We start from the raw sequence: 20276 nt of genomic DNA on the forward strand, positions 1-20276 counted from the left end.
TAATTCAACAAATATAAATGAATGAATACACAAAGAAATTTGAAATTATTTTTAACATGATTAAATTTGCATCATTTCTGATTCTATACAAAATGTAATGAGATTTGATGATCATTTAACACTATGCACAAACACTTCAAAGACAAGTCAAGCCTTTTGGGAAACCTTTGCCTTAAGAAACTACAGCCAGCAGTGTAGTTTTTGGTAGCTAACAGAAATGTGGTGGTGTTTACACTTTTCACACACACCATTTTACACAGTGAGTTTTACATCTGCAGATGGTCAAATGTTCTCATGGCTGTTTAGACTTAATTCTCTTCTGCTAAGCTAACTCCAGCTTAATTTTGAAAGTGAAGAGGTGTATTTTCCAAAATGTCAAATTACAACTTTAAGCTTTATAGATAAACAACAGAACATAAGTCCTGGCCTCTGACCTTTGTAAGCCAGCCTCTCACGGTGGGCTTGGCGGTGGTCTCTGCAGTAAACTGGCTGCTGGCCTGGACTTTGAGTATGTTCTGCAGAACCCTGATCCACTCCTCCAGGATGTTGGGTGAATCAGCGGTCAGATAGAAGGTCTTCTTCTCTGTAATCAACTGATTAGACAAAAGGCAGAAATATGGGAAAAATGTTAAGCCATGCTGACTTAGATAGCATCATCATGTTGGAGGAGATCAGAATCAGCTTCTGAAGAGCCAGGAAAACATTCCAGTCCAATGCTATACCTGATGTCATCTTAAGCTGCTTCTCTGGTATGCAGCAGTAAAGCTCTGCTGTGACACAATGCCAGTGTGTCTGTAGTTCCATGTAGGCTCTCCTGACTGTCTTTTTTTATTTGAATAGTTTTTCTATTCTTCTATTCCATTTGCCTTCAATTTGGAGATTTGTAAAAATCAAAGCTCCATTTACATTTGTCACAGTGCGAATCCTAGTGTTCAACATAGATATTAAAGTACAATTAGGGTCCCTACAGAAATGTGTTCCACTTACTTGAAAAGTTTGTGCCCCTTCTCCACGTACTATACAGCAGGATGAGTTGAGCTCAATCTGACCCTGAGGTTTTCTGATTACATCACTCTGAAAACACACATTAATACACACACACACACACACACACATATATATAAATAATCTTCATCTCTGTCCAGAATTATACACAAATCCCACCAACTCTGTAACTGCAGTGACCACAAATGCATTATTGTACATTCTTCTTAAATTCAGTCTGACGGGGTGGATATACAGTATGCGTGCCTTCACCTACACTCAGCCCACACCAAACACAAAAAATTTAGAAATATTCATGCAATGTTTTCTGTGCAGAAAGTGAAACCTTAGAAGGAAGAAGTCAGGCAGACGCTCGGCAAGAAAGACTCACAGGAGATTTGTAGTAGAGGATCTCTCCATTCCTCAGTATGAACCAGCGGCGCTTCCAGGCTTTCACCTGACTGCCCATCTTCAGCAGGTACCCAGACTTCTCCAACATCTCCTGCAGACACAAAGGGCATAGGAGAACATTTAACTCACTAATGCAGCTCATTGTGTGCAGATTTTTTTCCTACAGTCTGATTTTTCTGATCTGCAATCACTCTGCCTCTTTACACGGTCTTTTTTTGTAAAATCCTTCAAGAGCCTTATTTTGAATTTATGCTACTATGCTAATACAGTTAGTGGACTATAAAACAATCCCACATCAATATGATTCATTTCACATAAGAACTTTATCTGCTACAATATGTAACTCAGAACCTAAAATATATAATTGTATTTATTCATTCTGACCAATATCATATTCTACCGTATATAGATAATACTACACTATATCTCCAAGTTATATTTGACCTAAAAATACAACATACTATATTTGACTATGTTAAATGATTTATTTATCATTCAGGTTTTGTACTTTGGCAGTAGAAATGTGTAGATTTACACTAGAGGATTTGTGCACAGTGCAGGTGGCAAAGCAAAGACAGTTTGACTCACAGGCCCAGTACTTTCACAGGAGTAGGAGGAGGTCCGCTGGACTTTATGTTCTGGTTCAGAGTAATCACTGTCCAGGGAATAAGCATCAGGAGGAATGGCATAGTCACTCTCCGAGCTGATAGAGGACATGGATACACCTTGGAAAACAGAAGATGGCACATAAAAACAAATGATGAGAAAGGTTGAATAAGTACAGAAACGGTGGAAGGGAGAGAAAAACAGGAAATAAATTACACTTCATGACTGAGAGCCAGCAAACAACTAGAGGTTCTGGAAGCTCTTAAATTGAAAATCCAGAGTTTTATACTATTATATTTGATACTTCATGCCCTTATTCAATAAGAGATGAGAGGATGATGAAATTTTTAGAGGTGCATAGTTTTCACTGACAATGACTCACCTCTCTTGATTGCACGTGGGCTCCCAGGGACACTGCCCTTCCTGTCTGGACTCAGAATTGAGGTCCGTAAACTGGCCAGAGAGCTGCTGTCGTCCTCTGACCCAGAGTCATCATCAGGCAGAGGAACACTGCTAATTTGAGTGGCTTTCTAAAACAAGTCATTGAAACTGCACAGTAAGGTGAAACACATCATTTCCATACAAATAAAACTGGTCTGTTGGTAATAACTGACATGCTAGAGGAAAAGCAAATACAGATGAAGCCAACTCTCAGTAATAAAGAACATTTTACTCACCCCTTTCAATGTAGTGTAAACTGGTACATTAATATTCTTATAGATGAGCTGGGTGAACGGGCCTGCTGCTGGATACTGGGGTAAGTTAAACCCTGCAACATACATACGCAAACATTAATTCAGTGGCTACTGTGGGCAGAAGTGGCAATTACAGAAAATGCTGAATACTGAAATGTAGTGTAACTATCATTTATACAGAAGAGTCATAAAGTCAGTACAGGCTCTGTGATGTCAGTTACACAACGACATCTATCAAAGTTGGCCAACATTACACAACATTACACCACCATGAGCTACTGGAGATACCAGAACAATGTAGGCTATAGCTGTAGAAAACCACAGTATTAAACTATGAATAAATTACAGGTTTGCAAAGCTCATGCTTAAAATAGGCCTTTGCATAAATATACACACCTCTATAGAGACATACACGACAACTGTCACAAAACAGTAACATCAATACAATAAAAATTTGATTAAATTAAATGCAACTCTCAAACAGAAACTGGCTTTTAAAGTTGTTGGTAGTGAAAAAACAGCCTTTAAATAAAACAAAGTAAAACTGAATAAGCTGAGCAAGCTATGACTTAATCCACAACAGCCGTCTGGCTGTCAGCTGCGTATACCTGGCAGCCAGGAAATTCAATAGTCAGAGCTGTCAAACCTCACTGTCTGCATCCTGACTAACGGGATGATGCCGAGACCGAAAACATAGCAGTAATTACACCTGGACCACATCCTTTCATCATAGCTGATTAAAAAGCAGCCTTTCCCTGTGCTCTTCTAAACCTCCCTCCTACAATGCTCTTCCTTAAAAAGTTGAGTTGGGAATGAGGGGTCTGAACAACCTCTTGAAGAGGAGCCCACACCTGTACAGGTGTGTGGAGCCTGAGGCCAGAGGAAGTGATATTAAAAGCAGCAATGACAGATCCACACGGACCACACACCCCTCCCCCAGCAGCTTAAGCATCAACTGAATGGCATGCCACTTCACAGTACTGACTCATCTACCACACCACCTAAGTTCATGACACACACACACACACACACACGCATGCACACACACACACACACACACACGCGCACACACACACGCACGCACACACACACACACACACACACACACACACACACACACACACACACACACACACACACACACACACACAGTGAGCTAGATCTTTACACAAAAAACTGCTTCTGATAGATGTTAGTGAAGAATGAGTGGATCAGTAGTTTCTTGTCTCCTCCAGTGGGGGACTGACCTCGTCCAGGGGTCTTGGTTCCAGGACTGGCCTCCGATACTCTCATTCCTGACTTAGCCACAGCATAGATACGACTCTCCTGCAGAGATTAACACAGAATATATTCCTCTTCATTTCACTTAAACATTCATTATAGAATAAACAATACAACATTATAACACCAACACTCTTGCTAAACAGGTCTTTAAATTTACAGTCTGACATTTTGTGAAACATGCTCATTTGGTTTCTTGTTGAGAGTTAGATGATTATTGGTTGCTTGGGTACTATCATATGTATCATACAGAAGTGAGAGTGGTATTGATCTTTTTTGCTTCTCAAAAGGCAAATAAATGGTTACCACAAAAAAAAAAAAAAAAAATCAAAATGAACCAGCATGCAGATCAGATTTTACCAGCACAGTGTAATGTAGGAAGCATGCAGAAGTTGAACTATACTCATACCCATGAAGGGAAACGGTGTAAAGGAGGCGTTGGCGGTTTGAGAACTTCAGGATCCAACTTCTCCAGTTCCTCTGAGAGCCCCACGAAGGAAACCCCGTCCTGGGATAGGTCCTCTGTCCCTGGTCCCTCCACCACCCCATCCATGCTGTCAGGAAGACCATCATCAATGTCAGTTTCTTCCACCACCTGGGAGAAGGGCGAGGTCGTAGTGCCAGTGCTCTTCAGGGTGGAGGATGTGGAAGATGGGGTCATGATGTCTATGTTAACACTGAGGTTGTGAAGTCTGTCCAGACTGGGCTGTGGCTGGCTGTAGTGCTTCTTTACCAGCTGGATGCTGTCTCTGGGGGTGAGAGGTGTCCGCACTTTGGGTAAAGTCATACTGGTTCCTGACTGGTGAACCAGAGGCTGGGGCGGATTGGGAAAGGGGTTGTTGGTGGAGGGGGACCGTGACAGGAGTGGGCTTTTTGGTGTAATTCTGATGAGTGAGTCTGGAGAGCTTGGTCCTTGAGCCATGTCGTAAGCAGAGGATGAAGATGAAGAGGATGATGATGAGTGAAGGCACTGAGAGCGGAACTTGCTATTGAGTTCATCAGAAGAGTTGTCCCCCGCCTGACCCTTCAGCTCCACTGGGAGCTCTGGTCCACTCATGGAAACAGGACTGCTGGGACCATCCCTGGTCCGAATCTGAGAAAGACCATCATGGACTGCAAGGTCTCCAACACAAATCCCTTTACTGACCTGTTCATGAGGCCTTTTCACATCTGAGAGTGGAAAGATTTATAACATTTGAGAAAGCCTATATACTAGGAACTGACACTGAAGGAATACAGCAACAAAAATATGTCTTGAATTGTATTTACTGTAAGATCAGGATTATTAGAGCACAGGAGTATTTTTTTTGCAACATATAATCAATGTCTGTCTGTCAGACTTTTGGTGAGGCTACCAGTCAGTCCACCATTACAGATTCTGTTTCCATCATGCAATCAGCCCAGCTTAAATTAAAAAGCTTCCTGTTATTCAAAGTTAACTCACCTGTTGGTAGGATCTTCATATTAGCCCCTCGAGGACCTGTGTGTCTCCAGCTGTCATCTTGGGCAGGTGGTGTGCTGGGGCAGCTGGGAGGAAACAGCGGACTGCTGGGTACCAGGTGGGTATCCATCACAGGGGAGGTAGCAGGGGAACCCAAGGACACAGGTTTCTCTAAGAGAGCTGGAGGAGAAAGACAACTAGTCAGTTTTCATCCATTCCCTAATTGTCTACATGACCTTTTACTGGTATAACAAATTGTAATTACAGTATTCATAGAACTACAAACACATTGGAGGAGTGCAATGTTCAAAAATAATCAAATTGTTAAAATGACTTTATTATGTCTAATCTGATGCTGAATCTCTACTGACAAATCTAAGTTTGCACACTGCACGGTTCTCTGGTCTGCTCTGGTTCAATACGAACTGAAATCAAAAACTCTACCCTACAACAACAAAACATAATACTTAGTCAGTTTTGGAAAAATTGTGTTAAGACTTGAACCTGCTTTTTTAACAGTTGCTTTCCTACATAAAAGAAAACTTTAGCCCAAAGCAACATGTAATTTCAGGGAAAACAGCTTTTTATATTTTCAGTAACAAAAGAAGAAGAAAACAAAGCAAATCACAGTAAATGTAGCTAAAGTGAGGGCACTATATAAGCAAAAGCTAGCAAGTGAGCTTGTTACAGCTACGACTGAAGCTAAATCTGCCTTCTGCCTTTATGTCAGTACTCACATTGTAATTTGTCCTGCAGCAGCATTAATTGTTCTGTCTGCTTCAGGTTGGTCATTTTCAGCTGCTGGTTCTCTTGCTCCATCTGCAGAAATTTGCATATGACACATTGTTTGGCAGCAATATACAAGTATAAATGTAGAAACTATGTTATAATGCAGTTTTGAGAGAGTTACCCTGGTCTTAAAAAGCATAACTTGAATTTTCAAGTGAAATTTCTAAACATTTCAGAGATGCATAGGTTGTCATTTATAAATAAGCACTTTAACATCTGAAATTCTGTTTGTGGACACAACTAAAGCACATAAAAGGTGTAGATAATATACTTAAGCATCTCACAGATAATGTCTCTCACGAGGATGAGGGCTTTCCCAGAGATTCTGACTTCAGACAGGGGGGTATCTGTGCATGTCTGAGCTTACCTCTTTAAGCTTAAAGGTGACCCAGTCTTTAATCTTGGCAGCCTTCTCCTCAATAATCTTTGCCTCCTGGGCTCTGACTAAGATCTGAAGACAAGGGAAAAAAGGGTTTGTGGATTATTTCACACTACATTTTATGAACATAAATGGGCATTTGTGTTTTATCTAGTTGCTTTATTCATACCTGTTTTTCCAGCTGGATCTCGAGTCTCTTTATGGCAGCATCTTTTTCTTGAACCTGACTGGTCAGATCTTGATACTTTCTGTACAATGAGCTCTCTGATTCGCTGGTTTGTATGTTTGCAGACTTCAGCTTTTCTTCCATGACATGGATCTAAAATGCATAAGTAGAAGAGTGAATGCACAAGGATGGCCAAAAAGACAGCTCAGATTTACATGGTTCATTTGGTTTTGATGGGCACCAGAAAGAAGAAAACAGAGGATACGTTTTGCCAACTAGGATGAGGGAAAAAACACTTTGTAAGAGCTCAGGTATTTCTTGTTTTTAAAGAAAAGGGCACCATTAAATTATCAGCTTCAGAAAACACCTGGAAGAGCCAGTAATGACGGCAAATCTGTGATTAAACCCGGCAGCACGAGGGAGAGAGTGTGTGTGATATGTACAGTATGAGGTTTCTGAGCCTCAAACCAAACTCTCTTTTTAAGCCCCATTAAATGTTGACTCCTAATTAAGGAAAAAACAAACAAAAACACATAATCCAAAATATAACCCAGCATTAAAACTCATTCTTGGCCTTGCAAACAGCAGTTTTACAGAAAAGGCAAGAAATACTAGTTTTATTTTTATGGGGGTAGAACTGAAAATGAAATGACAACAGAAATCATATAATCCTCACTGCTAAACTGTGTGAGAACAAAAACCTTTAAACCTTTGAGGAGTATTTCATTATCTGATTTAAGAGCTAGTGTAAGAACAGAGGCAGCTGTATGCTGTAGAAACTGTAAAGCCCCTTGAGTCAAATTTGTCATATGTCATTTTGAGCTATATAAATAAAAATTGACTTGAATATATAATGCGCTCATAAGAATGAGAGCTGCCCCTTTACCTGTCTCTCAGCACTTTCAGCTCGCTGGTCGGCCTCCGTCACCCTCTGCTCCAACTCCTGCATCTGAGGTATAGACAGAAGAGGTTACCATGGTTTTGGCTCAGTTCAGTCAAAATTGCAGAGTTGGTCATGGGCAAGACACATCTCATGTGTCTTCCTACACATACACACACACACACACACACACACACACACACACATATATACAGATACATACAGACTTAATCCTTCATAATCATTATTGCCATAGAGAAGCTAATTAAAAATTAATGGGGTGGAAAGCTTTAACAGACTAACTAGTTTAAAGGCATTTTTAATTAAGAAAATGAGTAACTGACCAATACAAGTGGTGGTTTGGAGGAGGGCCAAACATCAGACATAGAGATATGGAGGAATACGTCACTAAAAAGGATAATCTCATCTTAAAAAAATCAAATTATTTACTGTTTTACAAGGAGTGGCACTGTAAGCTTAAAGGCAAAGACATAAGGTTGAAGCACCAGAGGCCCTCAGTGGAAGCTGAACATCTTTCACACTGCTGGTCAAACAACAGTGAGATAGAAGAATGCTAGTACATGTGTGCACAAGCTTGCGTCACCTTTTGTGCAAGCATGCATACTCATGCTTTCAAAGGCAAACACTGTCCATCCTGCAAGTATGCACACATCTGAAAGTACCCTCTCTCTTAGCAAGTCACACACACAAACACACATACGCATGAGTATATGCACAATAATACTCCCACATGGTTGCACACATACAGTATACACACACATCAGTTCAACACAGGACGCCCTTTCTTCTGAGTTCAGTGACCCAGTTGAAAGGAGAGCAAACATACTAATGGATTCACTCTGCTTGAGAAATGCATTTGAATTCCTGCTGTCATCTTTGTTCCCCTTCCTTTGTCTTTCTTTCTGCCTCCTTGTCACCTCCATAAATTCCCAGAATCCACCACTCACAACATTTGAATGCTTCCACACAGCCAGATTAACACTCACTAAAACCAGAACACATCTGCATGGGAAGGCGTGGGTGGAGGTTGATGGTTAGTGGGTGGATGAGTCCTCACCTCAAGGTCAGAACCTTCTGTCATGAGTCAAAGGGTTTACTTGGCTTGAGCCAGAGAAGAGCAAACATCATTTGCTCTCCACTCGAGCAACAAAAAAGGAGGGACAAGCGAACACTTCAGGTGAATAGAACACTATCTCAGAGGTCACAGTGTCGGACAGAGAAGCGGTCATCAGAATTCACCAGCAGAGAACATAAAACACCCATTTGAGTCATGAGTTATAAGTAAGGAACACTGGACTTTTAGGCAAAACTAAGAAAAACAGAGGCATGGATCTACAGTAGATGTAGCCAAGTCTATTTTCAGAGCACAAAGTAAACAGGAGGTCAACAACTAGTCCTCTTTTAATAGATATTTAGTGTAAAATACATATGTAGCACAAAACAGCACCGTGAAGACACAGACGTTAGAGGTCAGGAGGTGGAGGTGGTAGGACCTGGAGTCATGAGATTAAAGTGTGGACTAGCTCACAGTCTGAATGTGAAGCTGAAACCAAAGCTTGAATAAAGACTGTGTATATTGAAGGACCTGGGCCTACAGTAATACATTCACTTCATTAAGGTAGGAGTTCTCTGTTAAATGCACAGCGTAACTGTTTCACATCAGTGAAATTCAAACTGAGTTCAAAAGAGAGACTGCACTGACATCAGGACATTTACACCTCTGTTCCAACCAATGCAGAGAAAAGACCTTAGCATTACAGATGTGGTTTAAGTGTGCAGCTGTGGTTTAAGGGTATTTTCTTCACAGCTGGGTGGAAAGAAGAGACTTAACTTATATATCAGCAGTTCCCAACCATTTTTAAAGATGTCCATTATCAATGGTCAGTTAACAATTTCACCTGTTTATCCATTAACTTAAAGTTAGCTATGCAACACATATTGGCAACTCTCAGACTTTCAGCTGTCTCCTAACTGTTTAACCAGCTATTTCTATCTTTACTTCAGATCAATGTGAACTGTATAGTCTTTACTTTTAACTTTCACCACTTGTCCAGCTGCTTTAGGTAACAATTTAACTACATGTTCTTTACTTTTTGACAGCTGTTTGAAATGTATTTTTATTTATTTTACTGATTCCAATTATTTTAACTAGTTTCATCAAATACTTTTAGTTAATGCAAACTACACAGGAATATCAATTTCATTTTATTTGCTACTTTTATCTACCTGTTTAAACATCTCAGTTCCCTTGCTACTGTTTAACTGATTCATCTCATTTCCAGTCAAAACCTAATTCACTGTTACTCTTTCTATCATCAGAGCTCTGGGTTTCTATTAGTCTGAGTAGTCAAATGGAGGAAATTTCAGTTATCTGCTATAGATACAGACTGAGGAAGCTCATGGTGTCAGTTTATCTCTGTCTGTTTAGTTACTGCTCAGTCCAACTGTTGAGGCCTGAGCTGCTGAGCCGGCGTGAGCCAACTATGTCTGCTATCCAGCATCTGTCAGGCCACAGTGCAAAACGTCTGCTGCTGAGGAGGCTGAAAATGGGTGAGATGGAGTCATGTTTCCAAAAGCCTCGTATTAATAGTCTATATTGCATATAATGCCAGTCTTTATGGTGAAATCTGAGGATATCTCATTAATTTTATGGTAACAAGTATTATCGTATATCAACATATTAATGAGCCACACCCTTTCACTTAGTGCCATGTTATATTATTAATATGAACATGAGGACTGGTTTATTTTGATTGAATCCCAAGTCCACAGCACAGAATTGACCCCAGTGAATGCAAGATTTACACTGTTCAGCTGTTTCAGGAAATTATTTGGCCTTCAAAAAAAGAAAGCATACAGTATATTTATTCTTTTCCTAACACATCTTCAGTATGGATGAATGGGTTTGAAGGTATCAAGAAGCAGAGTAATGTGCTGTTGGTCTTTACTGACAATAACAACAATGCAGAATATATCCAGCTGAAAATATAACTGAAAATCACCATTGGGGTAAATGTATTTTTGCAATAGAGTTTTACAGAATAATCTTGTAGGGAAGGAAGGTGATGTCCTGCTCTGCTTTGTTTGGACTTCAGAATAACTGATGAAGTTAAAGTTAGATAAGGATGAGTGCAGACTACACACAGCAAATCATTTGCTCTTCAGACACAGACAGATCAGTCACTGCCCAATATCTGTTTACTCCTACTGATAGAAAGAGGCTGACAGAAATCTATAATCGGACCTACAGTATAGACTGGGCTTTACTAGTGGCTTTATTATTTAAACCTGTCTCACTTGCACTCCCTATGTCTGAGAAGTCCTTTAATGTAAGTCCATGAGTTGGGATTTTGAAAATCTAATGTGTGTCTTTGTCCATTTCTGTTTGTGCACATTGGCAACTTTGAACACAGAGGGCATCACAAATCACAAGAAAGGAGTTAGAACAAAGTGATGAAAGAAAGAAATAAAAAACTGAAATCAAAAGGGCTGCAATATGAAAGACAGACTTGAACTACTAAAAGCAGCTTAACTATTAAAAACAAATCCTTACTTTTGCTTGAGCCACATGAGACTTAATGGAAGAGATGAATCTAATCTAGTCACTGTTAGATTAGCCAAGTAATGCAGGGAAACCTCCACCCAATGAAAACAAACCCTTGGAATAAGGTATTTTTACATTTAATTTAAATTAAATTCTAAACCAGACTTTCAGGATTTAATTATGGAAACCTTTGATTCCCAACATTGTCACTGAGGATTTTCTTGTAAACCTGGTCTAGTATTGTTATGAGTCCAGTCAACTGTAAGTTAAAAATAAGAGACTAGAGCTCTAACTTTGAGTTTCAGAAATATACCAAATCTTCTCCCCAGTCAGATTTGCAAACTCATCTTCATATGAGTAAGTTTTTATAGGTTAAATATTCCCTGACTTGCAGTCAGCCTCTGGAGATAAATGCCATGTCACAGACAACCATGTCAACTTTCTTCATGTTTTTCCATACCAAAGTGGGTCAATGCGTAAAACACTCCGAACTTGGCAAGAGAGTATATTAAGAGTGTGAAGCAGTCTTTCCAAACAGCAATAACATGATGGAGTGGTGGGTTAAAAAAACTAAATCAGCAAAATACACTCAGCAGCTCAGGCCTCCACTTACACCCCATTCAACGCTGTGTGTGTTTGTTTACGTGTATGTTTATTGGCAGAAAAAGTGACATTAATTAGACTTTTTCCAAAGAAGGGGTTTGAACTCTAATAATGAAACTGTGTAGATGCTTTGGTAACATGTTTTTATGAGAGAAGGAAAGGAAAGCAACTGGTGCATTGTCCAACAGCTCATAAATACTTTTAAAAAAGGCAGAATAAGCTGGGAATTGTAGTTATGAGTAAATATTCAAACAGGAAGGAACCGTGTATTTGATGCAGACTGACACATTATGTACTGGGTGCACCAGCAATTATTTAGTACTAGAACAAAATATGTAGTGTTGATGTAAAATATACCTTTAGTTTTTGATCTCAAGTAATTAACTTCAGATTTTTTTCATGAAATATAAGGCTGCAGATGAAAAGGCTGTTATTTCTGATAGTGTGCAGATTTCTTTAGTTCTTTCACAGTTACAGTTGTTTTTACTTAACTGACTTACAGAAATGAGTAGAGGTTCTTGAATCTCATTCAAAATGTGTAGATTACTGTCATAGAAACTCTTTATTAGTGACTTCTGAGAGTGTTAACCATTGGAAATCGTGTGTATTTGTGTGTGCATGGATCTCACAGAGGAGCGATAGGTTTAAACAGAACCTGACAGAGGACACAGCAGGGAGTCGTCCTACTCTTATCAGCCATCGGGTTGTGTTTGGACTGTAAACATCCTGCTGACTGACTGAATGAACCACTCGACTCCTCCAGGATTAGAGACGATACAGTACGTGAACCACTATGTCACTCCAAACAAAAGCAGCTCCAAGATGTTTTGAGTCTTTGAAAAAAACAGCCACTGTTAAAGCCAAATAAACCAACTGAAAACTGTACAAAAGTCAAGACAGGAAAACTGTTTTCCTGATACTGAACTCCTTCCACTATTGTCTAATCCCAAGATTTTCACTATTTTACTATCATTTCTTTGGAACTGAGTCACTCAGTGAGAGTGACAGCTGATTACTTTCCAGAGTGTCTGGTAGTCAGGTTTACAACAGCCACAGCTTTACAAGCTTTTGGCCAGCTGCTGGCGGTTCTTTCCCCCAACTTAAGGGGAAGCACCAGCAGTCATGAGTTAAATCTTAAATATTCATTTTGGCTGAAAGTACGGTCAAACTTTGATGACACAGAATGAGTGGATCAAATGTTTACCAAATAAGATGAGTAGTTTCATCTGTCTTTGCACACACACATAAACATACAGTCATCCGTACCTGTATATTCAGCTGATTCACATGCTCTAATTACTTCCTCATGCATGAAACACTTAAAAACACTGCAGAAGATGATGACGAGGCAGTGAGATCTGCAGGCCATTAGTAAGCAGCATGCCCTATTTTGCAGATGAAAGAGGCATGACAAGTTAAAATCTAATTTACACAGTGGTACTCTGGTTGAAGTTAAACTATCCTTGCTAAAGCAGTGCAGATCAGATCTATAGCTCAAGCTGAACTTAGAAAATCTCACTCAAAGCCCAGTTAACTTTTTTTGTACAAGCATTCTTGTACCTCAGCTTTTTCTGTCCTGTTAAAAATGTCTCTGATTCTTGGAAGCCATTATTGAGATGTATGAAAAATCTGCCACTTTCTCTTTCACGTCTTACCTGTGCCTGGTACTTTAGGTGTTGTCATGTTATAGTAAGAAAGAGACGGGTCTCATTTCACAGGTTTATCATCTGACTAAATCATAAAACTCTACAGACTCTGGCTCTGTTCAAAATCACTCCCTATTTACTATATTGTACACTACATTTAGCCCTCAGCACTTTGAGTATCCAAATTCTGAGTTTGTCCATGTGACACTACACAGTGCCACTGAAAGGTACAGCCCTTTCTACTAACAAGCTCATCACATTCAGTAAAGTAAAGGAGTTTAAGAGAGTTTTAGACACAGTTCTTGTGTTTAGTTTCTGTTTGCTATACTAACCATGGTGCTTTTCTCTCTTACCTTCTCTGCCAGCAGCTCTCGGATTTTCCCTGCCTGGAGCCGGAACCTCAGCAGCTGCATCTCCAGAGCGATGCAGCGTTTCTGCCAATCCACGCTGGCTGCTCCAACAGCTCCTGAGCCGCCACCCTCCAGCACGTCGGCCATGGCGAAGAATCAGTGCTCTACCTCTTGACTCAGACCAGACTGAAAGACACAAAGCACAAATCTACTTAGAACCTCATGCCTGTTTGGTTTCAGATTGCTGTTAAGACTGTATTGTATTAACTTGTATGTAAACAAGACATATCAGCCTCAACTGGATGCAGAAACAATCCTGTGATGATGATATTCCCTCAAGCAGTCCAGCTTCTGTTTTCACTTACAGCACAAAAGTTAAAAAAAGTAATTTAACCTCTAAAATGCTTGTCCATGCTAACTGCATTTCCCATGATTCACTGAGGAAACGTGAGTAAAGCACACACTAATGAGTCCACAATGACATGAGTTTAATGAAAACTTCCTCCCACTTTCTCTGTTGCTCTGTGACACATAACCCCAAAGAAACATACACATGCATTCTATACAGAAACCAAAACACATTTTATGGAGATCCCCACAGCCTGAATCTTTCTTCCTTGTCGTCCACTGGATGTGTGCCTAGTCTCTCCACATGCCCACACACACTGAACAAAACCTCAGCAGGGAAGCGCTGTGTCAGTGGGGGAGTTGGGTTCATGCGTGCCGGCTCCCAGGCTTGCCAGCTACAAAGCAGGTCACTGCTCTGCTTTTTGGCCAAATTACCTACTAACCCAATCCCCTAGTCCCCTACCCCCACCCACAACTCCCTAGCCATGCAATCCCTTCTTAATTACAAGGCAGGAGTGAAACGGGATCTTGCATGGCACAATAGTGTCTTTCTGCATGACAGTCCCATCACAGCTAGAGAGGGGGGCCGTCAACTCACCTCGGCAAAGAAAGGAGTAAAGAATGTGTGAGAATGAATGGGTTGAGCGCTGAATGTGGGAAACTGGGACGAGTTATTTTTACCTGAGGAGGATTGAGAAGTGGCTACTTCTCTCTGGCAGGGTACCCATTCACAAAGGTTAAGGCCCTGCTGTGTGAACTCAATAAAAATGTGATTATCTTGTGATAAAAGTAGCGATAACAATGAGCTTTGGGATTATAACTCACAAGGGCTTATGATGTTGAGAAATGTACGATTTTCATTGAAATGATCCAAATCATTCCATGAAAAATAAACCAAACTGAATACAAAGAAGTTAGAAAGACACAGCATTCAGACAGAAACACAGGCTCAAAGCGCAGCCAGACACTGTCAGCAGAATTGCAGACGTTCAAAGTCCAGAAACTATAACTGCACCATGGCGCTCCCTACAATTAGCATGCTCATAAATACAGGGCTAGCAAACAAATTACAGAAGACATGCGTGTGGAGGTTTTGCCAGTCGACCACTGTACCCAGGCAGTCAAGGTTCAGCTACCGACATGTGCCTCTCCAGAAAAGACTGGAGTGAATGAAGGTCAAGTAAAGCAAGACACCAGCAGAGGGAAGAGGGGAAATCAGGGAGCTTGGACATGTCTTGCTGGGCCACACTGGGTCCTCTTCCAGAATCTGAAACAGCTGGACATGAACAAGCCAATTACTGGTTAAACACTCTCCACACTGCCATGCTAATTTTCTCATGAACAATTCCTTTAGCTCTCCCTGCCTGCAGGACAGAGGGGAGGTATTACAGCTCATGCCAACTAGTGCCAGGAGCTGAATAATCTGCAAGTGCAAAGTCAATGAAGAAGGAAGGCAACCAGAGGTTACAGATGACCAGATATTCTCTCAGCTCATTGCATCAGGGTGCACAGGGATGGAAATCAACCCACTACACCAGCCTGTCAAAAATGAGGTCATTTTCACTGCGTGTGTGGGAGCATTGCAGCTCATCGTTTAGCTTTTGTTACAGTTAAGGCTTAAACTGGCGTCATTTTCTCCTTTTGTATGACCATAACCCTCCATTGTGGGATGGTTTATAGAAATGCAGATTTTTTTTCCACTGAGTCTACTGTTATATATAATCTGATAAATACTATTCCCTTCTGTAGTATCTTGTCTGGCATATGGAAACATTCAGGTAGGAGTGGAGAAAAAAAAACTTAAGACAACAAAAACTAGCTTTCCAGGATCTGCACTGCACTGTAGAGCCATGTTTGGTAACACTTGGGCCACCCAAAGCAGGCAAGTGGGGAGGTGCATGGGACAGCCGTAGCCCAGAATGGGAGTCCTCTCCTAGCTGCAGACAGAGACAAAGGCCCAGGGAGCTTCTCCTTTATGTTCATCAAGCTGCAAGAGCTTGCATGCAGTCACAGTCACAGCCAGAGCAAACTGGAGATAGCACGTGAATGGAAACGCCACTGCAAAGATCCCAGCAAGATAGTTTCTACAGCTGCTGTGGCCAAAAACTACTTTCCATTGACTGCACTGACAGACTGCATTATCACTCAGAGATCTGATATCCAGCAAGAAGAGTTTGGATAGAAAGATTTCATGGATTGCAATAAAATTGTTTGGACAGTGTGTGATGTTTCTTTCTAAATGTGTTACTGCAACTTTGACATTTCTTGCTTAGTAAAGAGATCAAGGCAGCGTACTGCCCTCTAGACAATGCAGGGAGCACATGTACAAGTCTCAAGTCAGTCGTTCCATTGACTAGAACCTCCTTAATCACCACATATTCAAACACACACTCCCTGACCAGTCGTAACTCCTCAGTACTTGCTTACCAGAGCACAGACAGGCACAGATGGAGATACACACTGAAATAGATTGGAAACAGACACATTTGCACGCGCACACACACACACACACACACACACTGCTGAGCATGCAGCTGTGGTGATGTAAGTGATTAGGTGGTTCAGTGATATCATCCCCACCAGACATTTCAAATCCCCACTGTTGTTGTCTCTGCCGAGGTCCAACTTGGCTTCCCCACATTTTGGCGGCCCCAACACCCCCCACCTTCAAATAAAAACCGCCTCCCATCAGACACCACAGCAGCGTATGTATAAATCTGGGTCAGTCGAATCTGTGTGTACAAAACTGAGACAAGGACAAGTGATCTGAGAGCATAAAGAGTGAAGTATGGGTGTGTTAAATATTGCCTTATCTTCTGCTCAGCGGCCACATATGTTTAACAAAGGGGGACCTCTGTCAACTCCCATCCGGTCAAGTGGGCCTCACACTTTTGTTTAAATTAGCGCCTCACTATTTTGGTCCCATTTTAAACTATAGCAAAGGTGTATTCCTATAAATAAAAGGGGGAAATCGCCAATGCAGCCTCGTGTTTCTTAACCTTTGACCCTATTCTTAGAAAACTGAGGTTTAAGTTAGATGATGCAAAGGAAGAATGATTTAATTCTTTAGGAATAACAACATTTAGCCTAGGTTTCATTATCTTGCTATAACTCAGACTCAATGACAGCTTTAACTGAGCAATCACTCAAATCAGGCATTTAAAATACTACAAAAGCCAGTGCAAGTCTTCTGCCTGCTTTTTAAATCATGAATTTGTCTCATTGTAATCCTCCCCTCATTTATCTTCTAATCTATCGTCTTACTCCTCCTCCTCTATCTGCCTCACCTCTCCTCCTGCAGCACCTTCTCCACCCTCCTCCTTTCCTCTACATCCTCTTCTCCTCCCTCCTACCTGCCAGCAAGCAAACCTGCAGCTCAGTCCCAGCAGCATAGGTTAATGACAGGCCTCAGCAAACTGACCACACTCATTATCAGTCTCAGCCTTAAATACAGGCCCTGACATTCCTCTCTACTGAGGTGTAAACATCTACCTCTGCAGCTCTGCTGTCCTGCAAACATACACTTTAATTCTAGATGCTGAGAAGTGGGGGGGGCATGAGTTATAGTAACAGACAACCCTAACCACACATTATGAGACAAACTATAAATCTTCTGTTCTACTGTTTTAGTCTGGGAAGGTGTTAAATAACAGCTATAGCTGTTCCTGAAGGGGTCCAGTGATGTATGGAGCAATATGGACCATTATGACTTCTCCAGATGCACAAACTCTGGGGAAATTGTGCTTATGTGGCAAACCAGTGCAACTAAGACAATGTTTTTGTGGATTCACCCAGAAACTTAAAATAGCTTGAATAAATGTTATAAGAACTACCTCACTGGAAAGAAGTGGACAAGATTTCGTCCAAAAAAAAGCTTTAAGCAACAGGTGCGCCAACTGCGCAAAAGCTTAGTATTAGAGCAGAAACCGTAAAATTGTCTGTCAGCACAACCAAACAAATAAACAAAGAAAGAAAACAGAAAGAAAAGTAGTCCAACCAGGCATCAGACATCTCTTAAAACACACAGTTGCGGCTTCTGTCTCAAACACACAACCGGCTCCTGAGTCCAGGTGAATTTCGTCCATTGACATGTGCAACAAACTCAGTGATCGTGCAGACGCACAGAGACCATTCAGTGCTCCGGTAGCCGAGTCTTCACAGCTACTTTACCTTGTGACTTTGTTGTCTCTGCCCCCTCTCCTGTCGGCTTTCCCCGCTTACGGACACTTTCGCCGGTAAATCGTCGCAATTCGGCTCATAACTTCCTTGTCACCCCGTCGACTTTCTCTCCGCTCTCACTTCTCATTCATTTCTTTTCTGTGTTTTCATGTCTCGTGTCGCCGCGTCCCGCTGCTGTCCTTCGCTTTCTTTGGAGCGCAGACTTCAGTGGGGCTCACTCACAGCTCGATTCAACAGACTCATCCCATATTCTTTTAAAGGGCCCAATGCAGGATCAGATTTCTGCAGGAGTCAGGCCCCCTTATGTGCAGGAGCTGCTCAGGATATTACATTAAGGCTGGCCTGGGTTTTCCCTTTAGGATGTAAACACACAGCCTAGGGAGCAATTCTTTGAGACCTGTTGCTCCTATATTTTTGTGCAGTACTTTATAGCTTCAAACATGTTTTAAAACATAAGCTTTAAATGCTCAGTTTTAAAAAAAATATTTATATCTGAAGTAGTTTTGTCAAAATAATGGGACTGGTTAAGAGCAGTGCTATGAGGCCACACTACCACACTAACACTGAGGTGTTAGTTTGACAGATTAGCATACTAAGATTCCCTAATAACAAAGTACAATACAGCTCAGACATGATGGTCATTCATTTTATTTGCTCGTACACAGAGTCTGACTGGATAGTGGATTGTTGTAGTGCACAGTGAAGCCCCAACATCAAATAAGTAGTGGAGGGGCTGTTTAAGTAAGTCATGTAGTCTGTATACCCATTATTTCTGATTAAAACTCATCATTTTAAAGACCACCATCAGTGAGCACTGAGAAGTCCAACTCTGGGGTTTAAAGTAGCCTAATTACAGCATGTTTGTTTATTGGCAAAGCTTGCAGACTGGGCCTTACTGGAATCAAAAGTTGTTAAACCTCCATGTGGAGCTTTGCAACTGTAATGAATCATTATCTGGGTTGTAAAAGAATTGTAATGTGGGATAGTTTGAGACCACACCAACAAAATACAAGTGCACTCAGGTCTCAGATCCCCTTCTGAGCTCTGGCCGTCATTGCCTAAACCTCACAAGGATTCCCTGTAATGTCAGAAATGGTTCAGAGACAAGCAGCTTTAATCAATGGTGTCGTTTAGAAACAAATGGGGCCTAATCAGAGAAGCAGACTGGTGGGAAGATCGGTTTCCTCTCTGTAGTCTTTATACATCTCCATCTGGAACATTTTATTTTATGTCTGTCTGAGTGTTCGAATTGTTGCATGTGATACCCAAATAAAAATTTGGTGCATTTAAATGAATTAGCAAATGATAGCAACCCATACAGCAGAGTTTTAAGTCTCTCAGTCTAACACACAAAGGATATTTTAAACCTAATTACAATACAGCCTGAAATGAAACTACGGCATATTTTTTATGTGTTATTTGTGTGTGGCAGTGTAAGAAGCATGCAGTGGTGTGACACACCCTGGGGCGTCCACAGGCTGAAGTAGTCCCAGAGCACAAATACAGAGTGAATTCATGGAGACTGAATCAGGCACAGACTGAAAATGCACACAAATAACTGCAAGCAATTCTCAGCTGCTGCTCTGTGAAAACTGCTGCTCAACATGGAAATAAGATCACATAGTCACATAAAAGCTTTTATTTTGATGAAACTGTGCATTTGCAGTCAGTTGGCATGCCTGTAGGTCTTATTCTTACATACTGTGCATATTTGCACATTTTAGTTATTAGATGTGAATGCAATTAAATACAACAGTGTTTTAAGCTAAATGCTGACGTACAACATTTTAGATTAGCATAGCAGCACTGAACACAGAGCACAGCTGAGGCTGATAGAAGTGTTTCAGAATATTTGCACAGAAACCAAAGTATTGGGAAATTTATTTGGAGATGACGGGACTGCCAAATTTATAAGAATTCAGATGGTGATGTCAGGATGAATTCATGGCAATT

The 20276-nt window shown here is 40.9% G+C and overlaps 1 protein-coding gene across 2 annotated transcripts in view; it reads right to left on the reverse strand.

Moving 5' to 3' along the window:
• Positions 1-20276, reverse strand: part of plekhh1 (pleckstrin homology domain containing, family H (with MyTH4 domain) member 1) — a 42844-nt gene that overhangs the window by 8825 nt on the left and 13743 nt on the right. Inside the window, exons 1-15 of one of the 2 annotated variants that reach the window (XM_026310372.2) lie at positions 18315-18531; positions 13800-13982; positions 7639-7701; positions 6756-6905; positions 6575-6658; positions 6156-6237; positions 5422-5598; positions 4387-5147; positions 3944-4022; positions 2679-2770; positions 2384-2531; positions 1984-2120; positions 1376-1486; positions 988-1074; positions 435-593 (exon numbers count right to left, since the gene is read on the reverse strand). In XM_026310372.2, coding sequence (XP_026166157.1) covers positions 435-593; positions 988-1074; positions 1376-1486; positions 1984-2120; positions 2384-2531; positions 2679-2770; positions 3944-4022; positions 4387-5147; positions 5422-5598; positions 6156-6237; positions 6575-6658; positions 6756-6905; positions 7639-7701; positions 13800-13943 — 2274 coding nt within the window. In that variant the 5' untranslated portion in view covers positions 13944-13982; positions 18315-18531. Of the gene's footprint in view, positions 1-434; positions 594-987; positions 1075-1375; positions 1487-1983; positions 2121-2383; positions 2532-2678; positions 2771-3943; positions 4023-4386; positions 5148-5421; positions 5599-6155; positions 6238-6574; positions 6659-6755; positions 6906-7638; positions 7702-13799; positions 13983-18314; positions 18532-20276 lie in introns of those variants that run through there. The other variant, XM_026310380.2, reaches the window with a different exon arrangement.

Source organism: Mastacembelus armatus, chromosome 22, assembly GCF_900324485.2.
Source record: "Mastacembelus armatus chromosome 22, fMasArm1.2, whole genome shotgun sequence".
NCBI classification, from domain to species: domain Eukaryota; kingdom Metazoa; phylum Chordata; class Actinopteri; order Synbranchiformes; family Mastacembelidae; genus Mastacembelus; species Mastacembelus armatus.